The sequence below is a fragment of the Nyctibius grandis genome, chromosome 2 (genome assembly GCF_013368605.1).
Source record: "Nyctibius grandis isolate bNycGra1 chromosome 2, bNycGra1.pri, whole genome shotgun sequence".
Classification (NCBI taxonomy): Eukaryota; Metazoa; Chordata; class Aves; order Nyctibiiformes; family Nyctibiidae; genus Nyctibius; species Nyctibius grandis.
The window spans coordinates 22,535,701-22,561,586 of record NC_090659.1 but is presented as its reverse complement, the minus strand read 5'-3'; the positions used below and the strand labels follow the sequence as shown (position 1 = coordinate 22,561,586).

At 39.5% G+C, this 25,886-nt stretch overlaps 1 protein-coding gene across 5 annotated transcripts in view; it reads left to right on the top strand.

The window, feature by feature from the left end:
• Window positions 1–5,087: 5,087 nt before the first annotated feature.
• ERG (ETS transcription factor ERG) overlaps window positions 5,088–25,886 on the top strand; it is a 65,753-nt gene continuing 44,954 nt past the window's right edge. For 2 of the 5 annotated variants that reach the window (XM_068425427.1, XM_068425426.1), the window contains exon 1: window positions 5,088–5,192. In XM_068425427.1, coding sequence (XP_068281528.1) covers window positions 5,175–5,192 — 18 coding nt within the window. In that variant the 5' untranslated portion in view covers window positions 5,088–5,174. Of the gene's footprint in view, window positions 5,193–5,400; window positions 5,477–6,053; window positions 6,100–7,700; window positions 7,775–25,886 lie in introns of those variants that run through there. The other 3 variants (XM_068425429.1, XM_068425431.1, XM_068425430.1) reach the window with 3 other exon arrangements.

Here is a 25,886-nt window from a genome sequence, read left to right as displayed (position 1 = left end):
ACTTTTTCTTCAGGGCCAGCTGAAAGCTGTGAATTAAAGGGAGGAAGTCCTGCTGAAGGGCTTGCTGAAAAGTTGGTAAGAGTGTGTTTGGCCCTCACACAGTGAGCTCAGTATGGCCAAACTGATGTTTGAAGCTACATTTAAGCAAAATGCTATGTCTTTTTGAGAGGATAAGACGTTTACAGGTGTATCTTCATGTGCCATGAAGTAGCATTAATTTGCCTGAATTTCTTAAAATCTGCTTCCAAAAACTTCAATGCAAAGTCTTTTATTGTACTCAAGTTTTTTGATTTGCAGCCTGGTTCTACCTGGAGGAGAACCTCCTTTTTACCTGTACTGTTGGTAAGAGGAACAGAACTCACTTTTTCTTTTTTCTTCCCTTCTCTTCTCTTCTCTTCTCTTCTCTTCTCTTCTCTTCTCTCTCTTCTCTCTCTTCTCTCTCTTCTCTCTCTTCTCTCTCTTCTCTCTCTTCTCTCTCTTCTCTCTCTTCTCTCTCTTCTCTCTCTTCTCTCTCTTCTCTCTCTTCTCTCTCTTCTCTCTCTTCTCTCTCCTCTCTCTCCTCTCTCTCCTCTCTCTCCTCTCTCCTCTCTCTCTTCTCTTCTCTTCTCTTCTCTTCTCTTCTCTTCTCTTCTCTTCTCTTCTCTTCTCTTCTCTTCTCCTCTCCTCTCCTCTCCTCTCCTCTCCTCTCCTCTCTCTCTCCTCTCTCCTCTCTCCTCTCCTCTCCTCCCTCTCTCCTCTCTCCTCTCTCCTCTCTCCTCTCTTTCCTCTCTTTCCTCTCTCCCCTCTCTCCCCTCTCTCCCCTCTCTCCCCTCTCTCCCCTCTCTCTCCTCCTTTCCTTTCCTTTCCTTTCCTTTCCTTTCCTTTCCTTTCCTTTCCTTTCCTTTCCTTTCCTTTCCTTTCCTTTCCTTTCCTTTCCTTTCCTTTCCTTTCCTTTCCTTTCCTTTCCTTTGTCTATTCTCTTTTCTTTTAATACCCACATCTGCAGACAGTGTATGTATGCATACTAAGCATAACACACAAGGGGAATATATCTCCAGCTTGCCCAATTATTTACCCAGAGTTATTTATAATGTAAAGAAATCTGTACAGTTAAATGGATGAAGGCCACATTATTAGCAGAACTAACAACATTTTGAAGATAAAAAGGAAAGAAGCTATCTGAGCAGACTGCTGAACAAGCATTGTGAAAGTAAAAGACATAGTGGCACTAGTGAGGATAGCAGAGCGTGCCTCTAGTCTCTTGGTCAACCGGGGCTGAGAGCAGCGTTCTTGGTTTACCTCCCAGACAGCAAGACGGATTGCAGATCTGTTTACATAGGGAATATTGCAATATATTTCCTACATCCTAGCAATCTAGCGGATATGATATATGAAAAAATCTAAACACAGGATTGTTTTTTAGAGTTAGTAGTGGTGTTTCAAATAGCATGAAAAATGGTCTCTTTGGAAATATTTTGCATGTGTTTAGGTGAATACATGCATACTGAACATATTTCTAGTACATCCTAGAAAGGATGCAACAAGAAAAACTTTTTTTTCTTTGGAAATTCATCTTCTTTGTTTAGGATCTAGTCTAATCACTTCTTTAGCATGGTCAGACCAAATCGTTAGGTCTGTACCTAAAGCGTACCAGGGCCCTGTTGGTTTAAGTAGGCTTAGATCAGCACAGATCGGATCCTTTGTCTCCGGTTTAGAAAGCTCTTCTCTAAAGAGGGAGCTCTTTAGTCCTGAATGTAGAAGGCAGTTAAAGCAGTGTTTAAGCCTGTCTGTATTCAGGAAAGAACTTAAGCACAGCAATAATTCTAAAGCATGTGCAAAACCCTGTTTTGATCAAGAAACTTAAGCACATGTATAATGTTAAGCACATGAGGTAGTGTTTTGTTGCTCTGTGGTTTCTAGGTGCAGACTTCAATGTAGAAGAAAATTCCAACAGAAGGGAGCCCAGACAAATTAGGGTGACAATCTTGAGAGAGAAATTAAGGGGGTAATGGAGTCTTAGGTGACTTGTGTGGATTTTTAATACTTTTTTGTGTTTTCATTCTGTTTGTTGACCAACCCGCATTTTTTCAAACTCACACAGCATTATTTCAGACAATAGCACATCGTTGCCTAACATAACAAAAGCATATTTTCTTTCTATTTAACCTTAACAAAATGCAGAAGAGGGAAAAATAGTAGAAGTGTTTGTACTATTATTCTTTTGCAACTGGATGATTTGATAACCCAAGATTTTCCTTTCCTTACAATACCAAGGCTCTGTCTTGCAATTGGATTGACATAAGCGTAAGCACTCAGAAATCTGCCTGTGGGTATTAGCTTGAAAGTCAAATAAACTTCATTGAATTCTTTGGCACAGAATGTGTGCCAGTTTAAAATGGCAAAATCCTTACCGGGCTGTGGGCTCTGTGAAACTTATATAATAATAATAGAGCCCAGCAGAGTCTGATATTGCCTGCCTTACGCTGCCAAAAGCCCTATGTAAATCAAGAGGAGGTTTGTCTGTATGGAGGTAGGCTGGAGAAGAATCATTATTAAAACCTGCTTGTGAATGAATTTGTTAGATCCCATCCAATGGAGAGCTGGAACTGATGCTTCAAGCCTCTCAATATATTTCAGAAAAAAACCCCCAAAATATCACGGGCATAACTAGAGTGGAAGTCACCCAACTGAAACATTATACAATGCTTTGAAATTTCAAGAAAAAGGTTCTAATCTTTTGGCTGTCTTGCTCATTGTTTGGAGATAAAAAGGGAGGAAATCAACATCCCCATGAAATACAGTTACTGTAAATTGCTTTCTTTTCATACTGTTCATAATGAAAATAGGAAAGTTACCAGAAGTTACCTACTCTGCAGAAGCACAGTAATTTGGTGGATGTAGGCTGCAAGAAGACATTCAGCGGTGCAACACCGGATTTCTGCATGAATCAACTAATGGAGAATATAAACTATTGCACAGCAGTGCTGGCTCTGGATTGCTCTGAAGTGACCAGAAGTCATCTTTGTAGTGGAAGAAACAAGAGCTCCTTAAAGTAAACTAGAGGTTCAAGCTAAACTTGTACAGGGAGGTGATCGTGTGGCACCTGAGGATCCAGAGCGGGGAGGAAAAGCAGGGTGTCTGCCCTCCCCTTCCCAGTCTCTCCATCGGGATCTGGAGTCTGCCGGAGGCTTGCTTAGCCCCTTGGGCTGGCTGGCTGAGGAGGCTCTGAGGCTTGTGAGGCAGCTGGAGATGAGTTGGGATACAGGCCCAACTGGGATATACACCACTAAGCTTGAAACAAGGACTCCCCAGGGGCATCTCTGTCAGATCCCGATTGCACTGGTCCCTGTGTCACTCCGTTGTGTTCAGGGATTTCCAGCTCTGCGGTCCCCATGGGGCACCTGGAAATGAGGATTTCCCAGGACCTAGTGGGTGGCAGAGCCATTCTCGTTAGCAAGGGCAGGTGGACGAGCGTTTCCTCTGCCCTGCCTTATGTGAAATGGAGCAGCGCCTGCAGGATGAATGCCCAAGGGTCCAAGCAGGCAGCACTTCGTGTCCTCCAGGTGCATCTCTGGAAAAGTGCATGGCTGCTTTCCACCTTCTGTGGGTCAGGATAGGAGAGGAAGAGTGAACTGGGACTTACCGCTGTCATCATCTACCATTTGGAAAAAATGGATACCAAACGCCAGCAGTCATCACGCTCTGATTTCCTTTTCTTTTCCTAAGGAGCAGGAGAGGAAGGCATTGGGAGAGGGTGAGGTCATCTGTCTCCACTAAACAATGCTATAACAAGCCATCACTGTTTCTTGTTCTTTTTTATTATACCAGAGTCCTTGGTCAGAGGGCAGGACCTTATTGCAGTGGGAATTATCTACCCAGTGCTGCAGTGCTTTCAAGCAGCAAGTCCATGGTTTGATGTTGTTATAGAAAGCATTGAGAAATCATAAACCGATTATAATAGGACCAGCTTTTAAAAATTACAAGGTTATTAAAAATTAATATATTCTGACTTCTTTTTTTTTTCCTTTAATTTTTGCGGGTCCTGTTTTCAAGGTTTTATCTTCTAGCTGAAAGCTCAGCATTTCTTGACACCAGGAACTATGTCCTTTACAAAAACACAACATATGACACTCAGAAGAGCAAGAGAGTTGTGCCAGCACTGGATCCTGAGTGGTCCTTTACATGTGGACTTTTACACTGGCTGGTACTTTGGAAACACTTTGCCTTTCTTATTCCCATCCTTTTTTTTTTTTTTCTCCAGCACTTCTAAGCAAGGGTCTGGGACAGGGACAGTATTTTGTTTGCACAGCTGGTAGTTTTGGGTGCCCTGCGACTGCCAAGTGCTACAAAAGAGCAAATAAAAATATAACACTGAATAAAAAATGAGTATCACACTCCGACTGGCAAGGGAATTGCCAGGGAAATTATCTTATTTTCATGCATGGATAGAGCTGTGAAGTAAAGGAAGAGTGTGGAAAATTTAAGACTGTTTATGGCTTTCAGGCATCTGCTTTTGAAATGTATGTCTTGTGACTTCCTTTGCTCAGTTAGAAAGAGGCATCAAAAAGAAATGATTGTCTCCAATCTACTTGCTGCTTCTCTGAGAAAAAAAAATGTGCTAGATCAAATAGGCTAGAAAGTGTCAATAGCTCAAGAATCCGGGAATGAAATTAATGGACAAATATAGGTGTGGTGTAAGCGGGGCTAGACTTCATTAACATATTTGGAGTTACACCCGCTTATACCAAGTCTGGCTTTGGCCCTGAATCAGCAATTCCCCAGTGAACAGACTTCATGAAACTAGTGCCAAATTTGGCCCATTTCATCTGACATCTGCATCCTGCCTCAAAGTGGCATGTCACACTTACTGCACATCAGATCACACCTGCCCAGGCAGTCACAGGCAATTGACTTTTTTGTTAAAAAAAAAAAAAAAATTAAAAATTTAGTCACATATCATCAAGAAAAACAACATTGTTTTAGGACTCTTATCTCTTCACTCCCAAATATCCTGTTTCTTCGAGCTGCAGTGGCCAGGACCAATAGAAACCTCTTCCTGCCATTGGCTGACTTCATTTCCCAGAGTTAGCACAATCTCATCCGCTCTAAACAACCTCATCAAAACTTCTTTCTGGTCAGAGCGAAGCAATAATTATTATTAGCAATTATTAGCGATCAATAATCTTGATCACATTATGGCAAGCACTATTAAGGTAAGAAAGGGGTACCTTTTTTGTTGGAATTATTTTCAGTGGCATGTTCTTTGGTTTCCTTTATCAACCTAGATAAGTTAGAATTGGGCAACACCCCCACTGCCACAATAGAGGACAACAAGATTTCCTTTGTACTGCCTAGTAAATTTCCTTTTTCCTACTCCAACCATCCGCAAGGCTTAAAAACTTCAAACTCGGAAAAAAATTGGGTTTTTTTAAATTCACTGTTCAGTGCCGTGGATTGCATATGCGAAGCCCTTTTATGAGAGCTTCTGAAATTTCTTGTAGGTATCATTCTGACAACTTGGATGTGTTTGCAGACTGCCGTAAGGGGCGAGGGTGTGCACTGGAAGGAAAGAAAGGGTTCCTAAGAGCACTAACCTTTTGGATACTTTTAAATGTTTTCTCTTGTTGATGGGGACACAAATACAGGCAAGCGGGAATGAGAGGCACCAGCTCTTGTTTCTGTCTCATGCAGGTGTTAATTACGTGCTTTTCTAGAAACTCTTAACCTGATACTCGGGACCTTTCTGAATGTTATTTTAATGGTAGTGGCAAGATCTCATGGGTGTGTTCTTTTTTGTTTTAATTTTTTGGACAATAAAATTCTGCTATTGGCTTATAAATTGATCTCGGTGCACGATTTGGTTTTTTAGGAATGACTTTGCTGAGTTTTTCAGGTTGTGTTACTTAGAAAGTTGAATAAATCTATATGTCTATCTATCTAGTTTTTGCTTCTCTGTATGTTGCAATAGATAGCAGTTACAGATATAGCAATAGCTGTGATTAATTGCAGAAATATAACTAACTAAATGCTTTGTGATAGTGAAACTAATTGTACGTACAGAGCAAAACAGCATGTACAGTGAGGACTCTGCGGCGTTGTATTATCAGATTTGGGATCAAGGTATTTGTTTTCTTCATCGTATTGTGTATTTCTGTACTTTTCTAATTATGCCAGAGATTTCGTAAAAGATACGGAATAGCAGCGGTGCCTGACCATTAGCTAAGTGGAGCTGCAGTTTGATTTCTCAGTAACTTCTGCTTAGATGCTCCCATTTTAAAGATCATTTGATGCTTTTTGTTATAGGTTTTAAAATCTGAAAGTCTTGCCTGAAGACAATGTGATTTACAAAACTAATGAACGTTCTCCTTTTGCAATCACTGATGCTTTCAAGAGGCTATCTAGGGAGACAAAGATCTGAATCTCCTCTGCGTTGCTGGCCAGTATCAGTTATATGCCAAGTAGCTCCTGAAACAGCTGAGTTCCCTTTGGTTTTGCCGTGCATCTCAGAGCACACAGAACATGACAGGTGCTCTATGAAAATCTTGAGGTTCAGGGAGTCAAGTTTTGCATTGCTAAAGGAAGGGCTATGTGCTAAGATAGTAATGCTGGGTTTTGGGTCTATTAATCAGAATGCACTATCGATGTTGATGGGAATTTTTTTTTCCAAAATGATGGTACAATGAGATTAGATGTTATATGTATTTTGAGAAGCTCTTATTATTTATTTTTTTGACGTTTTGTGTTGGCTGAATTATAATAGGGTAAATGATTGTAAACAATATCTCATCGTTATTTTTTTACCTCCACCTTACACTTACAGAGGTGAGAAGAGACTGTGTGCAGCTGTGTATTATGCAGCCTGTTAACGCAACGCAGATAGCAAAGGCTCCTGAGTGGAAAAAAAGTGTATTTTCGTCTCCTCATCTGGGAGTATGAAACTTGCAGGGGGAAATAGGCACCCCAGAACACTGAGGATTTTGGTGCCCAGGGTGCTGGGAAGGCCTTATATTCTGAAGCAAGGATTTTTTTTTTATACAAGTGCAAAATGTAAAATGATTGAAAAGAAATGATAGGTGCTTTGTACTCTAGATGCAGGAAAGGTGCTCTGACACAAAGCTAAGCCAGTCCAAAGAGATTCAATTCCTCTCCTATACTGAGTACATAAAGAAGTTATTTAACTGAGAGGTTTCCAAGTGAAGAAATTCCATTTGAATGCCAAACGGGTGTTTGTGCTTTTGCTAAACAGTTACATTTAGCAAATGTTTTTTGCTATTTCAATATTATGGTCTGTGTTGTCTGCTGGCAATGGGTAGCCCAGCTATCCCAGTGTAGGCGACAAGAGGCAGTGGCCAAGGAAGATTGAGAGCCTTATCTGGGATCTCTGCACCAGGAATTCACTCTCTTCTTTAGGGAAGCCGTGGAGTTATTAAAAGTCAAAACTGGGTTGTGAATGGTTATGTGTTTGTTCATAACAGGGTAGAAATTGCTCTAAACATACACATATGCAAAGGTGGCCTTCCAGTAAGATTGATTCATCCTTTTCCTATCACAAATCTGCAGACAGACCCATGGGACATTGGGCTTATGAGAAATTAGGCTGGGTTAACTGGGGCTAATCGGTATCTCTGAAGGCAAGCATTTGTGTAAGTTTTCTGGCACTGGAGTTTACATCATGAGCGTGGCTTTAGCAGGAGATATGTCTCTTCTCGTCCCCTGTCCTCCTTCTGCTGCCCCTTCCCCTTCTTCCAGTGACAGGGAGAGTGCCGCGGTTCACTGCTGGCCCTGGCACTGGCAGGTGAGTAGAGCAGCTTCCCACACACTTCTCTGCCCATCCAGGGCAGCTCCTGCATTGCTGGTGTGCTTGGTGGAAGGTTTCTCCTAAGGAGGAGGATGCAGCAGTGCCTTCTTCCTAGGCTACGGCATGGATGGCTTACTTTAATCCTGCCCTGTGCGCTGTAAGGGCAGCCGCCCTCGCTCAGGCCGGGGACCTCTCACTCTGGCCGGGAGAGGGGCAGGCTCCCGTGGAGGGTGGTGTGAGAAACTGTGGAGAGGAGAGTGGTGGGAGAAGGCGTGCGCCTCCACAGCCGGGGTTTTGGTTTCACTGCGCAGTCAGGGGGCTGACATTTCTAATGCATTTGCTTCCCTATACCTGGTGTGCACACAGCTAATCTCACTGTTACGTTTTTTGGAATCTGAAGGATAAAATGTTTTTTTGAAGTTTTTCAACAGTCAGGATTTCAGCGATATAGGGTGACATGTTTCCTCCTGGCACAAGTAGTACCTGACAGACATGTGCAGTAGCACAAAGGTGCAGGGCACTGAAGGTAAAGAGTGTCAAATCAATACAGCTGTGCTAATTATAAGCGTCCCACTAGTTGTTGTAAATACAGTTTTAGAAAATATCAAAAGCTTCTGAATTGGGCATCTGTCTTTTTTGGTGTTTTTTTTTTTTTAATAGAATAGAGCAAAAAATACTTAAGTGTTACCTTGGGATGAAGTAAAAATACTTATCCTGAAGGTCATTTTGTCTTTTTTCCCATTATCCTATGGTGGAGGACAAAACATTAAATACAAAAATACAACTAGAATTCTACTTCTTTGCCATATAGCAAGCCTTGTTACATTTCTCTCTCTGCCTGCTAATGCAATTATACTTATTTTTGGAAAAGTTATTCAGTAAGTTATCTTGGCTTTACAATGACTTATTGATTACACTTGTGGGTATTTCTTTTACTCTAATTTACTTCTTAATATGCGCATATCCACTTTTTATTATTGATTTCTAATGTGCTGGTCACACAGGAGCCATGATTTCCGGGAGAAAAAGTCTGTGTATTTGATAAAGGACAGGAGAATCTTTGTGGTTTCTAAGGCTTGAAGGAGTATGGATATACTGATTAAAGTAGTATATAGTGGCAAGATTTTTTTGTGTGTGTGTGAGGAACCTCAGTCTGTGCTTCTCTCTATAGTATTACTTTTCTCCTCTTTCTTTTAGAAAATCTAAGTACTCACTCAAATATTTCTAAATCCAAGGAAAGCTGGAGACAGTTAAAAAAGAAAAATCTGTTCTTGGCGTCTGGAAATGTTTAAGTCTTTGTTTAGAGGGCTGCATCTGCACTGAATCCAACAGAACTAATACAGTAATTTGTACTTCTGTTCCTTGCATTAAAAAAATTATAAAGATTATTCTCTTTTCTAAATACTTCCATTGGCTTTGGTGATATGTCACAACCTTCTTAAAGCTAAGCACACACCTGAGTGCTCTGGTGAGTCGGAAGCAAGAACATAGAGTGCCTGATCTTGCACTCCTTAATTCAAAGTTTCCACCGATTTCATGAAGATTTTGTTCCAATAAAGGCAGTAGAATCAGACCTATTATTATTTCCAGGTAAAATAGTATTTCTGACTCAAATACAAATGTACAATTTCAAGGAAGAAATAGTCAAATAAGAACAGAAGAAGATATTTTGGGGATTTTTGTGTTGTTTTCTTTTGCTTTTAATCAGCAGTCATTTAACTCAGTCTGGTTTGTGGCTACATATGCCAAAGTGAAGTCAAATATAAGGATTTTGCTTTCCAGAATTAAGTCCCCAGGCAAGGAACAACAGCTGGAAAAAGCGTATGTTTGTCTGAGTTGGTTTGTTTGTTTGTTGTTTCCTAACAAGAACTATATTATCTCTTAACAAAATGTTTTTCAGCAAGTTCCACAAATTATAAAAGGCCTTTCAGAAGTAATGTTAAAAGAATCGAGTACTCTTGGAGAATGACTTGCTGAAAGATAAATACAGAAGTAGTTTTGAGAAATGTGAATGCCAAAAGAAGATATTTTCCAAGTGACAGTTTATAATCCAGTAAAAATATATGGTTCTGTTCACTCAAAAAGAAGTAGCCTCCATAATGCAAGTTTCTAAATCAAGCCAACAGAATTATTTTGAAAATCAGCAAAGTGAAAAACAGAAAAAGAAAAATTGGGTTTGTATCACTTGTATTATCAATTTTAACAAAGTAAAAGTGATACAGTAGAAAATATCACATGCAGTGCCAAACCTTGTCAAGTTAACAAAAATCTTTTCATTGAGTGCAATGTGGTTTCTATCAGGTTCATCGTTAACTATTTAAAAATTAATTTCTTTTGCTAGATAATTATACAGTAGAGAAATAGCAGTTTTTCACATTGTCAGTAATGAAAAGCCAATCGTCTGACAAAATGGCAAGTGTTGTATTAGTCATCTGCTGTCCTTAATATCTATTTGTGTATTACAGAAGAAATGTCGACTCTGTTCAAAACACTGACAACAATACAGAAACTTCAAAGTGTTTATATGAAAAAGGTATCAATCCTTTACTTAAAGGATGAATGTGTCTTTACGGTTGAAGGGGTTATTTTAAATGTAACCAAGCCTGCCTGACGTTGGATAGTGCTATGTCCCTCAGTTTATCCCCACCTCCCTTAAAAGAAGGACTGTATAAACCCATAAACAACTCATCACATTGAACAGAGGGACAAGAAGTTTCAGGAAATCTGGTGAAATTCAGGTTGCAAACGTGTATCACAAGGAAGTTACCTCTGTCCTTGGCATGCATCCTTAGGCATCGGGTTGCTGATTTCTACTATGCATGTAGTCATCTGATTAGAAACATTAAACATTGTTTTCAGGAAACGGATATTAGTTGGTAATAAACAAGTAATATTAGTAATGGTTTTTGATAACTGCTGTGTACAAACCAGTGATTACCACTTCTGGTAATTATCATGTCATAAATCTGATTTGTTTCAAAGTAAAGTGAATAAAATGACAGTTATTGTCATAAAAATGTCATTGAACATTAAAAGGTAAAAAACAATCATGAGTAATAGCAATTTTTTAAGGCTAGGCTGAAGGACACATCAAGCGATCATCCACATACAGTGGACCAGGCAAATGATCTTTTGGAATGGTGGATTTTGGAAATTTATGAGTGGAAGGAATCATATGATATGATGTCTCCCTTCATTTGCAATGTATGTTTATTTGTATTGAGCGTATATCTCAACTGATGGGTGGGAAATGGTGTCACTAGGCTGGTGTAACCTTTTCACACTACGAAAAGATCTGACTTGCTTAGTTAAATGTATGTGTTGCCAGGTTAAGCAGTGCCTGATAGATGGGAAGGAAATAAAACAACAAATTACAAGGACTGGGTATATGCAAATACCTGCAGGAAGGGGTGGTGAGTAACTATTTATGGGAAGTGGCAGAACTCTTTAAAATGACCTGCCTGACCTGAGAGAGATGAGAGAACAAGATACAGAGAGACAGTGCTACAACTGGGAAAAAAGCCACAGGAGACTGGAAATGTTTTGTTTGACAAAACCTGAATTACAGTTTGTGCTGAGAGAAACAAGTGGCAGCATGGTAATTCTGCATGGAAGATTTTGCATAACTGCAATGCTCATCTGTAAGATTTTTTTTAAACCTCATTCTTTAGAGTTGAAAAACATCTTTTTTTAGATGGTATGTTTATTACCTTGATAAACAGTAAAATGCTGCCACAGCAATTACCTTGATGATAAAGAGACTGTAGACAGATACTTCCTGCATTCATTTCCTACCCAGATAAGTTGCCAAAATCAGGGACTACCAATACAGGAAATGCTTTCAATAGGAACTTCCTATCTGTTAATATCTAGTTCACTGAACAGATCTAATCCCTTCTTGTTTAATATAAAGGTAATGTTCTGCCTGTTACTATTTAAACATTTAAGCCACAATACAACACATCTGTTTGTGTGAAAATTTAAGGCCAATGCTGTTACCTTGGACTCTGAAATAATCAGGGGTTTTCTCTGCAATGGTAGGAAAAGTGGCCCTGCATTTTACAATACTGCAAATCAGGATGCTTCAAAATACATTGTCATTCTGTCAGATGAAAAGCAAGCAACCTCCCTCCAACTCCTTGATGCCTGCATCCTTTCCTTATTTGTATGCATCACCACATAAAATATGCCCATTTCACTAGCCCTTGAGGTGGGCTTCTCTAACAAATAGTTCAGAACATGTTCTGGATATATTAAAGAGTCACAGCCATCTCTTGCAATCCACAGTGACATACATATTCAACCGAAATTACTGAAATGAAAATTTTGCCTCACTGTATGGAGAAATAAAACCATGAGTAACCTGTATGTTTGAACTTCTGCTAAGAAAAAGAGAAACCTAGAGCAAAAGAAAAGTAAACAAAACCAGAAAACCTCCGCTGCTAATCATAACTTCAGGGTAATTGCTTTCAGGGACATGAATAGAATGAATGAGTATTTACAAAATCTGAAGTGAAATTGGCCAAAATGAAGTCAAAAGTATTTGACCAATGGCTTGACTGGGGCCAGGCTTTCACCAAAGTTATTCAGGAGCTCAGCCCAGATTTTGTGCATTGTTTTGCCAATGATTCCCCTGGAGTCATTCAAGGTTTCTACTGCTGTGACTGAGATTGGTATCTTGGCCTTTCCCCATAGAGTAGTCCTTTGTTATTGTGGCTTCATATATATCACGCCTTTTCATCTTCGAAGAATAGGCCCACGTTCAGTTATCTCCTCAGACTACTGTGGGAAAGGCAGTTGAGTTTAAGTTCATGTTGTGGTCTAACAGGACGGGAATCTGAGGTTGGCTTTACAGACCCTTCCAGAGACTGCATCGCTTGGAGCTGTCCGACAGGAGAGCTGGTCCTGTACGGACCTCACCCAAAAGCCCAGTTACTGCAGATGGGTTCTGCAAGTTGGAGTTTTGACAAGTAATTTCCACAAGGCCGTGGGTGAAGAAGCTCTAGGAAGTTGCCACTTGGCTTTGGGTTCACAGGGGTGTTGAGGAAATAGATGCTCTATCCTGAAATCAATGTTACTGGGACATGGATAGCCAGCTCTTATCTACTTGCATACACTTTTATTATTGTTAGTCTTTGGCATATTCATATCAGCTTCCCTCATGCGTAAGGTATTCCCTTGGAAGTGCTCAAAATTGTTGCTTTTTACTAATCAGATCAACTAACTAAAGTGGTGGCCAGAGACATTTTTCACATTATTTCCATACAGCCATTACCTTTTAAAAAATTTTCCTGCGATTTGTCATCAAGGCACTGTTACATGTAGGGTTTTCATGGAATTCAGAATCTGATTGTTTAGTCTACGTAAAGCAGGGGGAAAGAGGGGGATCGTGTGCCTTTAATGTTGTTTATAACGGTTGGACAGAGCTTGTCAGGTGAAGGTTAATTGCTCTCCAGTTAAAGCAGTTCTCTGCACAGATGGGTTATCAGGGCTGAACACTCGTTACAAGATTAATCTCGTTTCCGACAAGACTTCCCTTTCCTTCAACTGATTTTTGCTCAGCCATTGGACCTGTCACCAGCCGTTAAAAGAAGGGTGGGTTACCTCTGGGATATTAATGCTTGTGTGCAGTGAAACAATACAAAGTGTGTGTCATATCGGTAGGGAACATCTTTAGGAGACAGCACATTTCAGTGCTGTTCTGAAGGTCGAGATTCATAAACAACAGAAACAATCAGAAACATTTGTGTTAACCCTCGTACTGAACACAAACTCCAGCTGAATCATCTGTACCCTCCTTTTTCATGTCTGTTCTCTTCTAAATGCTGTATTTTTTTAGTTACAAAGGTGTATTTTTTCTGAAAATTTTAGCCAACAAAACAGCTGCTTATGAGATATGGAACCCAGGACTATACTTCTGTCCAGTCTGATAGATGTGGCCACTTCAGTTAATGCTTGTTTCAGCAAGAGGAAATACAGCATGGTGGCCACTTGAAGAAATTCAAACTTTGGGAGTTTTGTCTCAGGCTCTACAGTAAACCTGTTGAATTTCCTCTTTCTCTAAGCTGGAGTAAATCAGAACTGGATCCACTATGTCCGACGGGCTACAGAAGTATAAGATGGATGTAAAGTGAGATGAGAATTGGGCACGTCATGTTCTTAGCATAATATTGCCTTGCTAGCCAAGACTGCAGCAGATCTGCCAGTCCAGAGTGATCTTGAACAGTTGGATGGAGTGAGTTCAAGGATGCTATGGCATGAACACAAAAGTCTCGCTGGAGTTTTGGGTTTATTTCAGGAATTCTGATACAACTAAAATAACACAACTTGGCAAAAGTCTCTGGCTGCCAAGTTTCTTCCATGCAGCTTTAGTCAGTAAATTCCCAAATGCTAAACAAATATTCAAGGCAACAAACAGGGTAGCTCTTATGTTTCCTCAGAGTTTCCTGTCCTGGCTTTGGATCAGCATGATCCTGTCGACCATGCTGAGTCTCTCCATTGACTTCAGTGAATTTTGAATCAGGCTGGGTTGCCCCAGCCAAAAAAGCAAGCTCTGTGGAGGGTCTCAGGCATCATAGTATTCATTGAATGGTCATTGTAGATGTGATCAATCAAACCGAACAGATGCGTGCTGAACTGAAAGCGTCTGAGCTGTTCCACTGATGTTTTAGATTAAGAGTGTGCAAACGTGCCTCATTGTGCTGGGCTCTGCAATGACGAGGTGACGGCCCCCACTTTCTTTTCATTGCACTAGTAAGACAAATCCAGCACATTTTATACACCTGTAAGGACAGAGGTATCTGCACATGTACAGCATTAGACACGTTAAGTAGTAAGGAGACTTACGTCCAGGGAGACGTCAGAAAATCATGTTATTTCTTCTGATTTGGAGTGAAAATATAGGAAAAAGATATAGAGAGACAGATCATCCTCCTTGTCTGATAGATACACAGCAAAAAAGGCGTCCTTTTTCCCGTGCATGAGGCTCCTACATAGTGAGAAGAATAAATTTGTATGCGTTTTTAGTAATATTGGTCAAGAAACAGTTATTATCCTGAAAATGTTTCAGTGAAGGTCTTTACTGAAACTGATTATTTTTAATATATGTGTTATAAGCATTTATCAAAACTAACAAATTATCTGAAAAATAGTTTTTAGAAACCTTTTACCTACAAGCTTCTGTCAATTTCTTAATTTTGTTTTTTGTTTTCTTTTAATCATCAGAGTAGTCTAATAACTTTACTGCTGAATTCTTAGGGTTTTTTTAGATACTGCTGAGATTAAAAATAAATTTTTCTTTGATTTCGAATCACAGGTTTTAAGGAAATATACTCACTACAGCTATAAAGCTGAAATGAAAGGTAGACAGGAATTTAACTTCTGGATGTCATACTCTTCAGCAGTATGCATTCAGAGCCAAAGGAATTCAAGTAAGTGGATTCCATTACTGGTTCTAATAAGATAGGAAAAGTGCATAGTAAATCTTTACAATCCCAACTAAATCATTGGTGCTTTATGCCAAAGGAGGCAAGTTTAGTAGAAAGTCTTTAAATGGGCCAGGTTGAAATGTTTTTAAAAAAAAGGTCCCTCAGATTAGGTTGTAAAATCTCTGTTTAAAGCCCTGAACAAGGATCTTGATTTTCCAAGGTGCGGATCAGCTTGAGTTCCCACTGTTTCTGCTCAGTGAGACGTCGGGTGGATTTTTGAAGATGGACTGCTTACTCGCGATTGGAAAGTGTTGCTATGTCACTTACTGCTTTCACTGATGTGAAAAAACTCCTACTTAGTCAATACTACCTTTCTAGAAAAAGTAAGGAAAATTGAAAGTGGTTACATCTTTTTTTTCCCTAGGAAAAGTCTTTGTTTAGTAAAATAATGTAATTGGAAGTTGAAGACAGATAGTCACACAGGAGATTAATTTGGGCAAAGTGGCTTTGCTGTGCTCTTCTGTCTTGTACCTTCCTGGCAACATATAGTTTTAACCAGCTGAAATGCTAGAAAACTGCAGTTTTGCAAAATTTTTCCTCTATTTTCCCTCCCACCTTTAATATACAGAAACAGGCTTATTTTGTTTTGCAAAGTAGTAACCGGTCCGTTTTAAACTCTTCAGACCTTTCATTTGATGGTGTTGTGTTAGGTTTTTATTCACATGGGTATCAATGGCATGCTTTCGGACAAAATTAGCCGCTAACTATTGCTGCTCATGCAATGCTTTTGCATTTTGTTTTCTTGCTTAGGATGGGAAGCTTTAGCTCCAGACATTCAAAATGGGATAACAATGAACAACGAATTGCAAAACTGCTTGGTGGGCAAGTGTGTTGCAGATTGACAACTACAACACCTTTTTAAAAAAATGTATTTAAATGGATGTTAAAAATATTTTGAAGTAAAGCACAATCTATAAAATGTATGTGTAAATTATTGACTTCTAACTCATTCTGCACGAATTCGTTCTCTGTAATCGTGCCCAGATCCTTTCCAATTAGCATGAATGTTAAATCTTAGCTGTCTTCAGATTCACTTTTTTTCACACCACATCTTCATCACATACTTAATCTAACCTTTTAGAACCCAGACCAAACCAAATTCAATTCCAAGAATGTTTCTCTTCTGAGCTTGGGCCTTCATAGTGCTGTTTTCCTCTTTCACAGAGGTTTTGTTTGGCCTCATTCTCTGTCAGTCTCAGCTGCTTCTTGGAGGATGCAATTCTTGCCAACTCTGACAGTTTTTATCAGGAGTCTTGTGATATCTAGCGTTTTTCTTAAAGGACAGTTTCTTAAATTATATGAACACTTTAAGTCTTCAGTTTTCATTGACAAAAAACTCTCTAGTACTAAAGAACCTACCCTAAAGGCTTAAAAGCCAGGAGGCAGACCCAAAGTGCGTTGCTTTTAGGTACTCTATTTCTGAGGCCTGACTTAAAAACTTTGAACACTTCATGTAACAGGGCTGAACTCACCACAGGGCAGAGACCCTGCAGAAGAACTACACACACTACCTGGACATTGCTTACCTGCTTCTTAAGGGGCTGCATGTGGTGTTAGTGCCGCTTGTTGAGAGGGTGGGGCCAGACTCTTTCAGTGGTGCCCAGCAACAGGACAAGGGGCAATGGGCACAAACTGAACCATGGGAAGTTCTATCTGAAAATGAGGAAAAACTTCTTTAATTTGAGGGTGACAGAGCACTGGAACAGGCTGCCTGGGGAGGTTGTGGAGTCTCTGGAGATATTCAAAACCCACCTGGATGCGACCCTGTGCAACCTGCTCTAGGTGAACCTGCTTTAGCAGGGAGTTGGACTAGCTGATCTCCAGAGGTCCCTTGCAACCCCAGCCATTCTGTGATTCTGTGATTAGGTCTTGACCTTGTCCTATGTGCAGAGGTAGATCTCGCACAAAATGAGTACCACGTCTAAGGGTCTGATGCAGGTGAACACTCAGTAACCTCGAATTTTAAGATATGCTTTTTAATTAATAAAAATAATGAGTCAAACACGTTTCTGGTCATGTTTCTAGTTTGTAAGCTGGGATTCTTGCCATCAGATGTCCAATATTAAGTCTTACTCCTGAAGCTGTAAAGAAATAAAGCTGGCAGTCTAACCTATTGGACAAACGTATTTTCTGTATAGTAACTGACAAAAGCTTCAGCTCATTTTTTAAAATCTGAAAATATCCAATGTTTGTAGTATCACAAGTAAAGATAATGCACCACTATATATCTTAGTAGCAAATTTCTCTCCAAATATTGCAATTTAGGGGTCTTGAAGGCTTTTATGTCACTGGAGAGGATCAATTAAGTGTGCTGGTAGGTTACTTGAGAAAGGCCAGCCTTAAGTGGGTTGTCTGTGAGCCCCAAGGCATTGTTTTCCATTTTTTTTCCTAGCTTCTCTTCTGTTCCTTTCCTTAATGAAAAGAGGAGGACTTGGAGAAATTCAGAAGGTTGAATAAGACGAGGGAAAATGTTGCAAAAGGTTCTGTATTAAAATTTCAAGGTGGAGATAGGGAGCAGTGGGGCACAATATTGAAATTAAGGTGACAATAAGGAATGTTATAATTTTTGTCAGTAAAAAATATTCAGAATTCAGTTCATGAGATGATGACATGAGCTTAAAAATCATGGAATTTCAGGGAATAATATATGTTATATTGTTCATCTTCTTATTGCCTTTTAAACCTTGACATTCACAATTTTTTAGCTGAAATGAAAACTAACAGTCTTAGGTTTTCAGCTGACTCTGGAATTTAGGTTCAAAGGAACCCAAGGTTCAGTAAGATCATGAAAGTTGGCAACTACTGTTGTTAAAAAGGAAGCTTGATAAATCCTCAGAATTAACTCTTAAACTCTTAGCTAAGATAAAGCAAATAGGATTAGCATGATGCTGAAAATTAAACTTCTAGGTTTGATAATGACACTAAAACTAGATGCTGAGCAGAAGCAGGAACAATGCAATTTGCTTCAAAAAAATTTACAAACTACTGCATAAGCAACTGAAGCAATAATAATCAGTGCTGGTCAGTGCTGAAAAAACAAAGTGAAAGGTGGGAAAACAAAATCTGTAAAGGAAGTACTTTGAGTCATGAAGTATTCTAAGGAGGACAACGTTTTAGACACTGTGTTTTTTAAAATAGCAGCTTAGTATATAGGGGACACTAGGAGAAAAGAAAAACAAAGTCATTCTACTCTGAATTTTCATGACAGTGAGTATAAACTGTAATCTCCAGTACTTCAGAGGCCATTTACAATCACCAGACTTGTGTAAATAAATGAGAATGTGGCCAAGCAAAGGAGAACAGAGGCTCAAACTTCCAAAAAAGTCTAGTTTTGCAAGCAAAGAAGTCCTAACCAAAACACCACCAAAGTTTCCAGATTTTTCCTGTGAATTAGGCAAATGCCCAAAGTACAAGCTAAAAATTTGCATTTGCTTTTACATAACAGTGGGCAGTTGTAGAAGACTCTTTTTTTGTACAAAACCCCTCAGCTTCTCATTAAATGCGTCTGGGCTCAAGCAATGAGCTCTATTGCGCCCTTCAGCCGCAGCCTGGCAGAGGTGCTGTGCAAAGGCCAGTGCCATTCTCTGGGAGATCACCACAGCAGGAGGAGTGGATGTGCTGCTCTCTGCAACGAGGAAATGCCTTCCTTTCCAGGCAGGTTGTGTCAGGGCAAAGACAAGCACTTCCCTACCTGCCTTGCACTTAGCAAATGTCAGAGCGAGTCGTCTCTCTGTTCTGGGGGATGTGATGCCTGTGGTGGTCCCAGTACAACTGTGGAAATAATACACAAGAAAGAGTCCTCAGTTTGCATATGTGAGTGCATTCTCCTTATCACACATATCGTTTGCTGGGCAGGTTGTTTAGCAAAAGGCTTAGCATAACATGTCAGCGATTCATGTAAGACTATTTGTAAACTCAGCTGGCTCAGAAAGAAATGGAGCTGTGATTCCCTAGTTTGTCCTACTGCTAAAAAGCCCCAACAGAGCTGGCATGAAAAACGTGTTCAACCAGCCACTGTGTTTTTATAAGCTATGTCTTCTGTGTTTGCTGTAGCATAAACATGTTAATATCTATACATTCTATTCCAGTCTGTTACCCAGTGTGTCCTCTGAATACCAAATGCTGCTTCTATCTTATTTTAGGTGACAGGAAATTTATGCAGAAGCTCACAATAGAAGTGTTCAATTTCTTGACCTCCAATATCTTTTTTTCCCCCCTTTTTCATTTAGTATTCTTTTCTGATTTACTTTCTAAGCTTCCTAGAGCCTGTGGGTTTACTGATCAAATATCAAAACATGTCTCTAAACTAAAATGAATGTTTTTTTAAAGTTAGTTCTGTACACTGCTCCAAAATATTGTCTCCGTATATTGAAGTCTTACAATGCTAAGTGATGAATAGTCTCTCATATAAATTGTAATCACTGTGGATATCTTCAGCACACTGAAGTTCTCATGAACATTACCTCAATTGCCTCCGATTTTCTGAGTTTCTCTGTTTGACTTTGTTGTACTCAGTGCCTTCCCAGTGCTCCAGCCACTAGCAGAATCCTCCAATCTCAAAGACTTCAGCCAATTTTTTTAATCATCTATATTCTTTTCTTCTCTAGATTTCTTTGATCTCCTTTAGGACTACTTCCATCTCTTCCTCTGTTTTCTTTTTCACTCAGATTGCCGTTTCTCTGCTTTCTGTAATCCTCAGTTGCCCTCAGCTTCTAAACACATGCATCTGAAGGACAGAGCTGGTTTCACACTGTGTGTCTCCTGCATCTTCACACAAACATCTTACACCCCCTTCCACCAGAAACACAGTTCACTTGACTCTGCAGATTTCAGTATCTTGCTTGTATGGGAAAATATTTCTCTCTAAATAACGAAAATACAGGAGGAAAAAAGTCCAAACCCCTCCTATTTGTATAATCAGTAGCCTGCTAATTACTCCTGTTGTTGCTGGCTAAGTAAAGGACATTTTGCCTTTTTTATTTCCCATGATGTAAGCCCAGTGGGAACAGAGAGTTATGTAGCACCAGTGAGTCAGAGAAGGTTCTGTACATGCATGATCTGATGGTTAATGACTTGGGCAGAGGACTGGAGGGGCGGCTTTTCAGTTATATCCACAGATCCACAGTGTGACTTGAAAAAATCACTATGTATTTTCAAAACAGATGCTTTTTTTTTCAGGTTCCTATCCTGAGACACTTTCATGGTGATTTTCAAAGCCTTTCTATTTCCCACAGAATTGGTGTCGTTACTAACATCTCTGCACTTTTAATCTGGCGTGAAATGGGACATTATGCTACTCAGCTGCTAAAATTTCATAGGCTGCCACAAAGCTCAGTTAATGCTGAAGTTGTTCTAGTGCTTTGAGAAATATCTATAAATTAAAGGCTGTTAGCTCTTATTTACAAGTAGTTCTATTTATGTCAGTAGAAGTGCTCGTATAAAAGATCAGTGTGGAATGCAAAATTTTTAGCTACCAAGTTTTAAAATGAGTAGTGTAGTTTTCTTTGCAAGAATTGATGATTTCTCACTGACACCTAAAAATATTGTAAGAGTTAGAAAAATATCCTCAGGGATTGTACTAGAAATACAGAGTCAGGAAATCCAGACTTTGAAAACTGCATAAATAACAACTGATTTTCAGATAACAGACGATAAAAAAAAATTTGTTCATGTGACAAATGTAATATTTAGTGTACTCAACATACAAAGCCTGTTTGTAGAAAAAGTAGAATACAAGATGTGGTGGGAAGTTTAAATGTTTCTGGTAAACATTTTCTCCACAGTCGTGGCTGAAGTCTGAAGCTTCAGAGGGTAATAAACAGCTTTAAAACATGCCTGGTCAGTGATGAAATACTTAACATGAGGAAGCAAAAATCTTCCTGAAGCCTTAGATCTGCTTTCCATATTCTTAAAAAAGAGTTGGTTTCTAAAGATCTGTTTTCGATTTCAGTGTTACTGGAAGTATCTTATAAGAAAAGAGTTCAGAAACCTTTTGTATATTTAAAAGACATTCAGAAGAGTCAGCATTCTCTTAGTAAAACCAAGTACGTGTTTCTGTTAACTCTGATGGAGTGAAATTAGTTCGCTTTGAACAATTTAAAATAGTTTTGTTTTGGTAAAAGTAGTGTTTGAAATCGTCAGCAATCAGTTTGTATTTGGCTGGCTGCAGAATTACGGTCTTAAGAAATCTCTGCTTTGAAAAGATGCCGAGTTCAAACATGGATACCTGAGGCTGGGCACCTACACATATGTGTGCATCGTAACTGTTTGCTTGACTTGCAAATGTATTGAACACCCACAACTACAAAAGCATCATTAACTGGATGTGTTCCAGGTGAATTGAATGATATATTAAGAAAACTCCCAAGACTTTTCTTGGTCAAATTCCAGTCTTCAGTCTGTCAGGCTCTCAGAGGGAAAATAAAACATACTAAGCCCACCTTCCTGCTCTCATGTCAAGTGCTTTTATCAACTTACTGTTGCCTTTGGCTTACCTCTGCTGTTGGCAGCTCCTGACATTATCAAAAGCCAAGCACCAACGTTGCAGTAGGGCAGGAGGATTCTGCACAAGAGGGGTGAGAGCCATCTTCCCTTTGGTGGGACATACTGCCTTAGGGAATTTGACCCAGCAGGAGCCTGCAGGGATATTCCGTCCCACCCTGCCACAGGTATCTGTAGCAGGGAGGGTTCGGGGCTGATGGAGGAGCACAGGGGGGCACTGTCAGTACCACACACTGCATGTTCTCCCCACTGTGAGGTCCAGGGATGGTCCTGGGCAGTCAAAGGACATCCAAAAGTGGAGAGATCCCTCCAGTTTCGCCCTTGCCACCATAATGTTGACACAGAGAGGGAGATCAGATAGAGCAGAGACAGAGAAAGCAGCTGCAGAAGGAGCCCGGACAGAAATAAGTCGTTTGTATGGTTTTAGCTGGGCTTGCTCCAAACTGTGCTGAATAGCTCTTTGCTCTTCCTTCCCCCTTCCTCAGTCTTTTCTCTTCACCTCCACTCCAATTCTTGCCTGCCTTGCATAGTAGCCTTTCATTTTTTTATTATCTTCTGCATAGCTCATTCAAAGTGAATAATAACTTCTGGCACAACTGTGACAGTCACATTGGTCACACTATGCACTTAACTTGTGCTTTGTATTTATTTCCCTCTACTTGTGTCCCTTCTGTGTTAGCTGCAAGCATTATGTGACAAGGTCTATCTATCTGATGCTTTGCCTTAGTTCTGTGTCCAAGATAGCAGAGGCCATTTCTTTCTTGCATTTAGCACTGTATAACATTCATTGTTAGTAAATACTATTGAGACATTTGAAAGGTCGTGTTTGCTGCAGTACCATGGCAGTTCCGAAGTCCACAGTAGGAAGTCAGCACGTTGTGACATGAGTGTTGCCCAGTATCTCCTCCTGTGTAGAGCACACCTTTCATGGTAATGCCAGGTCTTGCTGACACATGGTAGTGTTTTAGACTGTGGGTTTTAATTGCAAGTGATTGCAAAGTCTGTGTTTTTGCATCTTTTATCAACAGAATAAAGAAAGGAACCACATTTTTTCACTGCAAAAGCAGTGTCTCCCTACCTAGAGATTTCAAAGTTGGTCAGATTCTTGATTTGGGGAAAAGCATTCCAGTTCCTGAGTTGATTCTACAGATGTTTGTTTCTTACTTGCATGATTGTCATGGACAGCAAGGCTAAAATAATTTGTTCCTTATTTAGTTTTATTCCTTTTTTCTGCTTTTATATCCTTGACAAGCCAAATATAGAAACAGGATTTTAAAATGGCACGGTGACATTTTTCATTGACTTTTATCCTGTGTGTCTCAATGAGTCATATGTATTATACCTGTGGGAGTTTAGTGTATGGATTTTCTTGGTTTACTGAATACTGGGAACTTTGGAGATTGCTCAGGTCAGCCAGGAACTAAATCAACATGATCTTCTGGTTTTCGCTTCTTACAGAACGACATGTATAATTTTGCTTTATTTGGTCCATACTTTCATTTTATTAGATTGCAGAGAAGCATAAATGGTGTCTGTTTACATTCTTTACTGATTCAACTTGAAATTATGACCAAGTATGGCTTGAGTAGTCTATAAAAAGATATGATAGTTTCTGGCTCTCAGACATATAAAGGTGTTCCTGGAAGCTCAAAACCCAGTGTGCAAATCAGTTAGCCTTCTCGATGATTTTGAAACCTCAAATCCTTTGAAATAGTTGGCAACTTGCCTGTTGCATATTTACAGTTACACAACTCTTCCTCTCTGTGACTTTTAAAAGTTCCTCCTTCCTTTTTTCTTTAAGTCCCTTGGCAGCATCAAAACAGCTTCTCTCCCTCTCTCACTGTCTTTCCCCTCTCCCCAGCCCTCCCCCCTCTAGCTCTCCCTCTCCTTGGTATGGTGCATTGTTCTGTGGAAATGGGTTGTTTTGAGTTCACACTTTGTTTTCCTGCTGTTTTTCTGGGAAGCTGGACGTGGCACAAAAGATATGGGAACAGCTTGTAGGAAATGGGTTTGTTTGGGGAAACAATAAAAGAGAAACAGGCCGCATACCTCTCCCGTATGTTTGAAGGTGTAGCGTACAGTATATACAGACATTTTCGGGGGGTCATTGAAAAATACAGTCAATATCAGAGCTGCAGGGCATGGTTTTAGTAAGAGTGATAATGTTGGTAATCACTAGTTCAGAAGAGATACTGCTACAGGGGAAGACCACAGGAATTTTCTTGTCACCACATCAAAGATCGCCACATGCATTTTCCTTTTCTTCTTCACATCTACAGTTAAAAATAGGCCACAACTTGTTTCTGCTGCGTACTAGATTCAGCAGAAAACATGGTCGCAGAGCCACAAGTTGCACAATAAAGGTAAAGATTGAATTTGTGAGGCAGTTCTCCTAAAAAAGGGAAAAAGAATTTTAAAAGTTGAAAATTTTCTAAAATAATTGTTTAAATTCTGTAATTTTGGATTGGTGATTTTGTTTAGAAAGACATTGCTTAAATAAAGTAATAATAACTCAATTTAAAAGTAAAACCACAGGGATTAAATTTTTTTGGGGTATTACAAAGCAAATTTTTTGTGTATGTGAAGGTTTCTTGTTGTTCTGTTTTGTTTTGTATGAGGACAAAAAAAGAACATTCACTCCAACCTTTGTCTGTCACAGGTATGAAACAACTTTTTTCTTCTGATCTGTCAGTTTGGCTACCTCTCCAACTGCAATATATCTAAAACCATACCAGTCCCTTTGACTGATCTTGTGGTTAATGTTTGAGCTAAAACAACAATAAAACAGCTTCGTACTGGTTCAGCAGAGCAGGTTAAATATGCTTAAACATAAGCATGCACTTAACTTTATTGCTATTTTACTAAACGCTCTCCTGTGTTAATCTTTGCACACATGGAAATGACTTCATACTGTGACATTCAACCTCATATTAATTTCATTAGTCATGTTTTGTGGCAAATGACTAAAAGAGCGTGTGCTGAAGTATGAATCAAGATATTCATTATAAACAATTATAGGAAAGTATGTTAGGCCATACACTGTAAAGGTTATCATGATAGGAAGTCATATTTTACATACGCAGTGGGCATACTTGGAAAGTTCATTCTGAATTTAGAAAGATTACCCACCTGAGCAATATTCCATATGCTCATAAAATGGGAAATACCATGAGAAGCATATCATAATATATATGTATATATTCAATGTATACATGGAAGATCTAGAATAAAAGGTGGCTGAGGAAAAGGAAGGGAAATGAATGTAAACAAAGGACTTTCTGTTACAATGTCATGCAAAAATGGAGAGCACTCTTAATGTAGTGAATTTTTAAAAAGCAATAGCAATTTGCATTTTAATTCTAGTTATCTAATGCAGAGAAGTCAGTCAAAAATATCAAGAGAAATACATTTGGATGTAAATAAAAAAATCCTTACAAATAAAGATGGCTTGAGCAGTGTTTGCAAAAGCTATCAAGCAAGGAAATTACTTTAATAAATGTTGAATGTGATAAGCGTTCTCTAAATGGGAAGGTGAGAATTTTAAATGTGTATGAAGGTGAACATAGGGGAGCATCTGAGACCTTGTCAACCTGATGCAGCAGGGAGGATGATCTCCAGCACCAGGAGGTCCCTGAGGAGGAAGCTGAGCTGCACGAAAACAGCTCTGCAGATTCCCAAAAACGGTTCGCCCTCCCTCTCTCTTGGCTGATTGCCATGCCTGGCTTCTGGTTTGAGGGGACCAGCCAGATTTAATGGGTAACACGCCCAGTGGACACCCTTTTGTTTTCCCATGATTTCTTTGGGGTAGCTAATACTACATTTGGAACTAAGATCCCCCATAACTGCAGTCTTTCCAGCCAGAAAGTGAGCAACCTGTTCATGGCACACACGTGTATGCACATGCACAAACACCATACACAAAGGCACTACAGGGAAGTGATGGGTCACCCAGAAGTTCAGTTCATGGCCGTCCTCCAAGTGTTATTTCCCTAATGCTGTTAGGCATTCATAAAAACCAAAGGTTCATTGGAAAGGAAACTAATTTCCATGCTCTTTTCAGTTTTCTCCTAATATTTATTTCTTTCGTCAATGCAATGGCTGTAAAGGTCTCTTCATTCCTT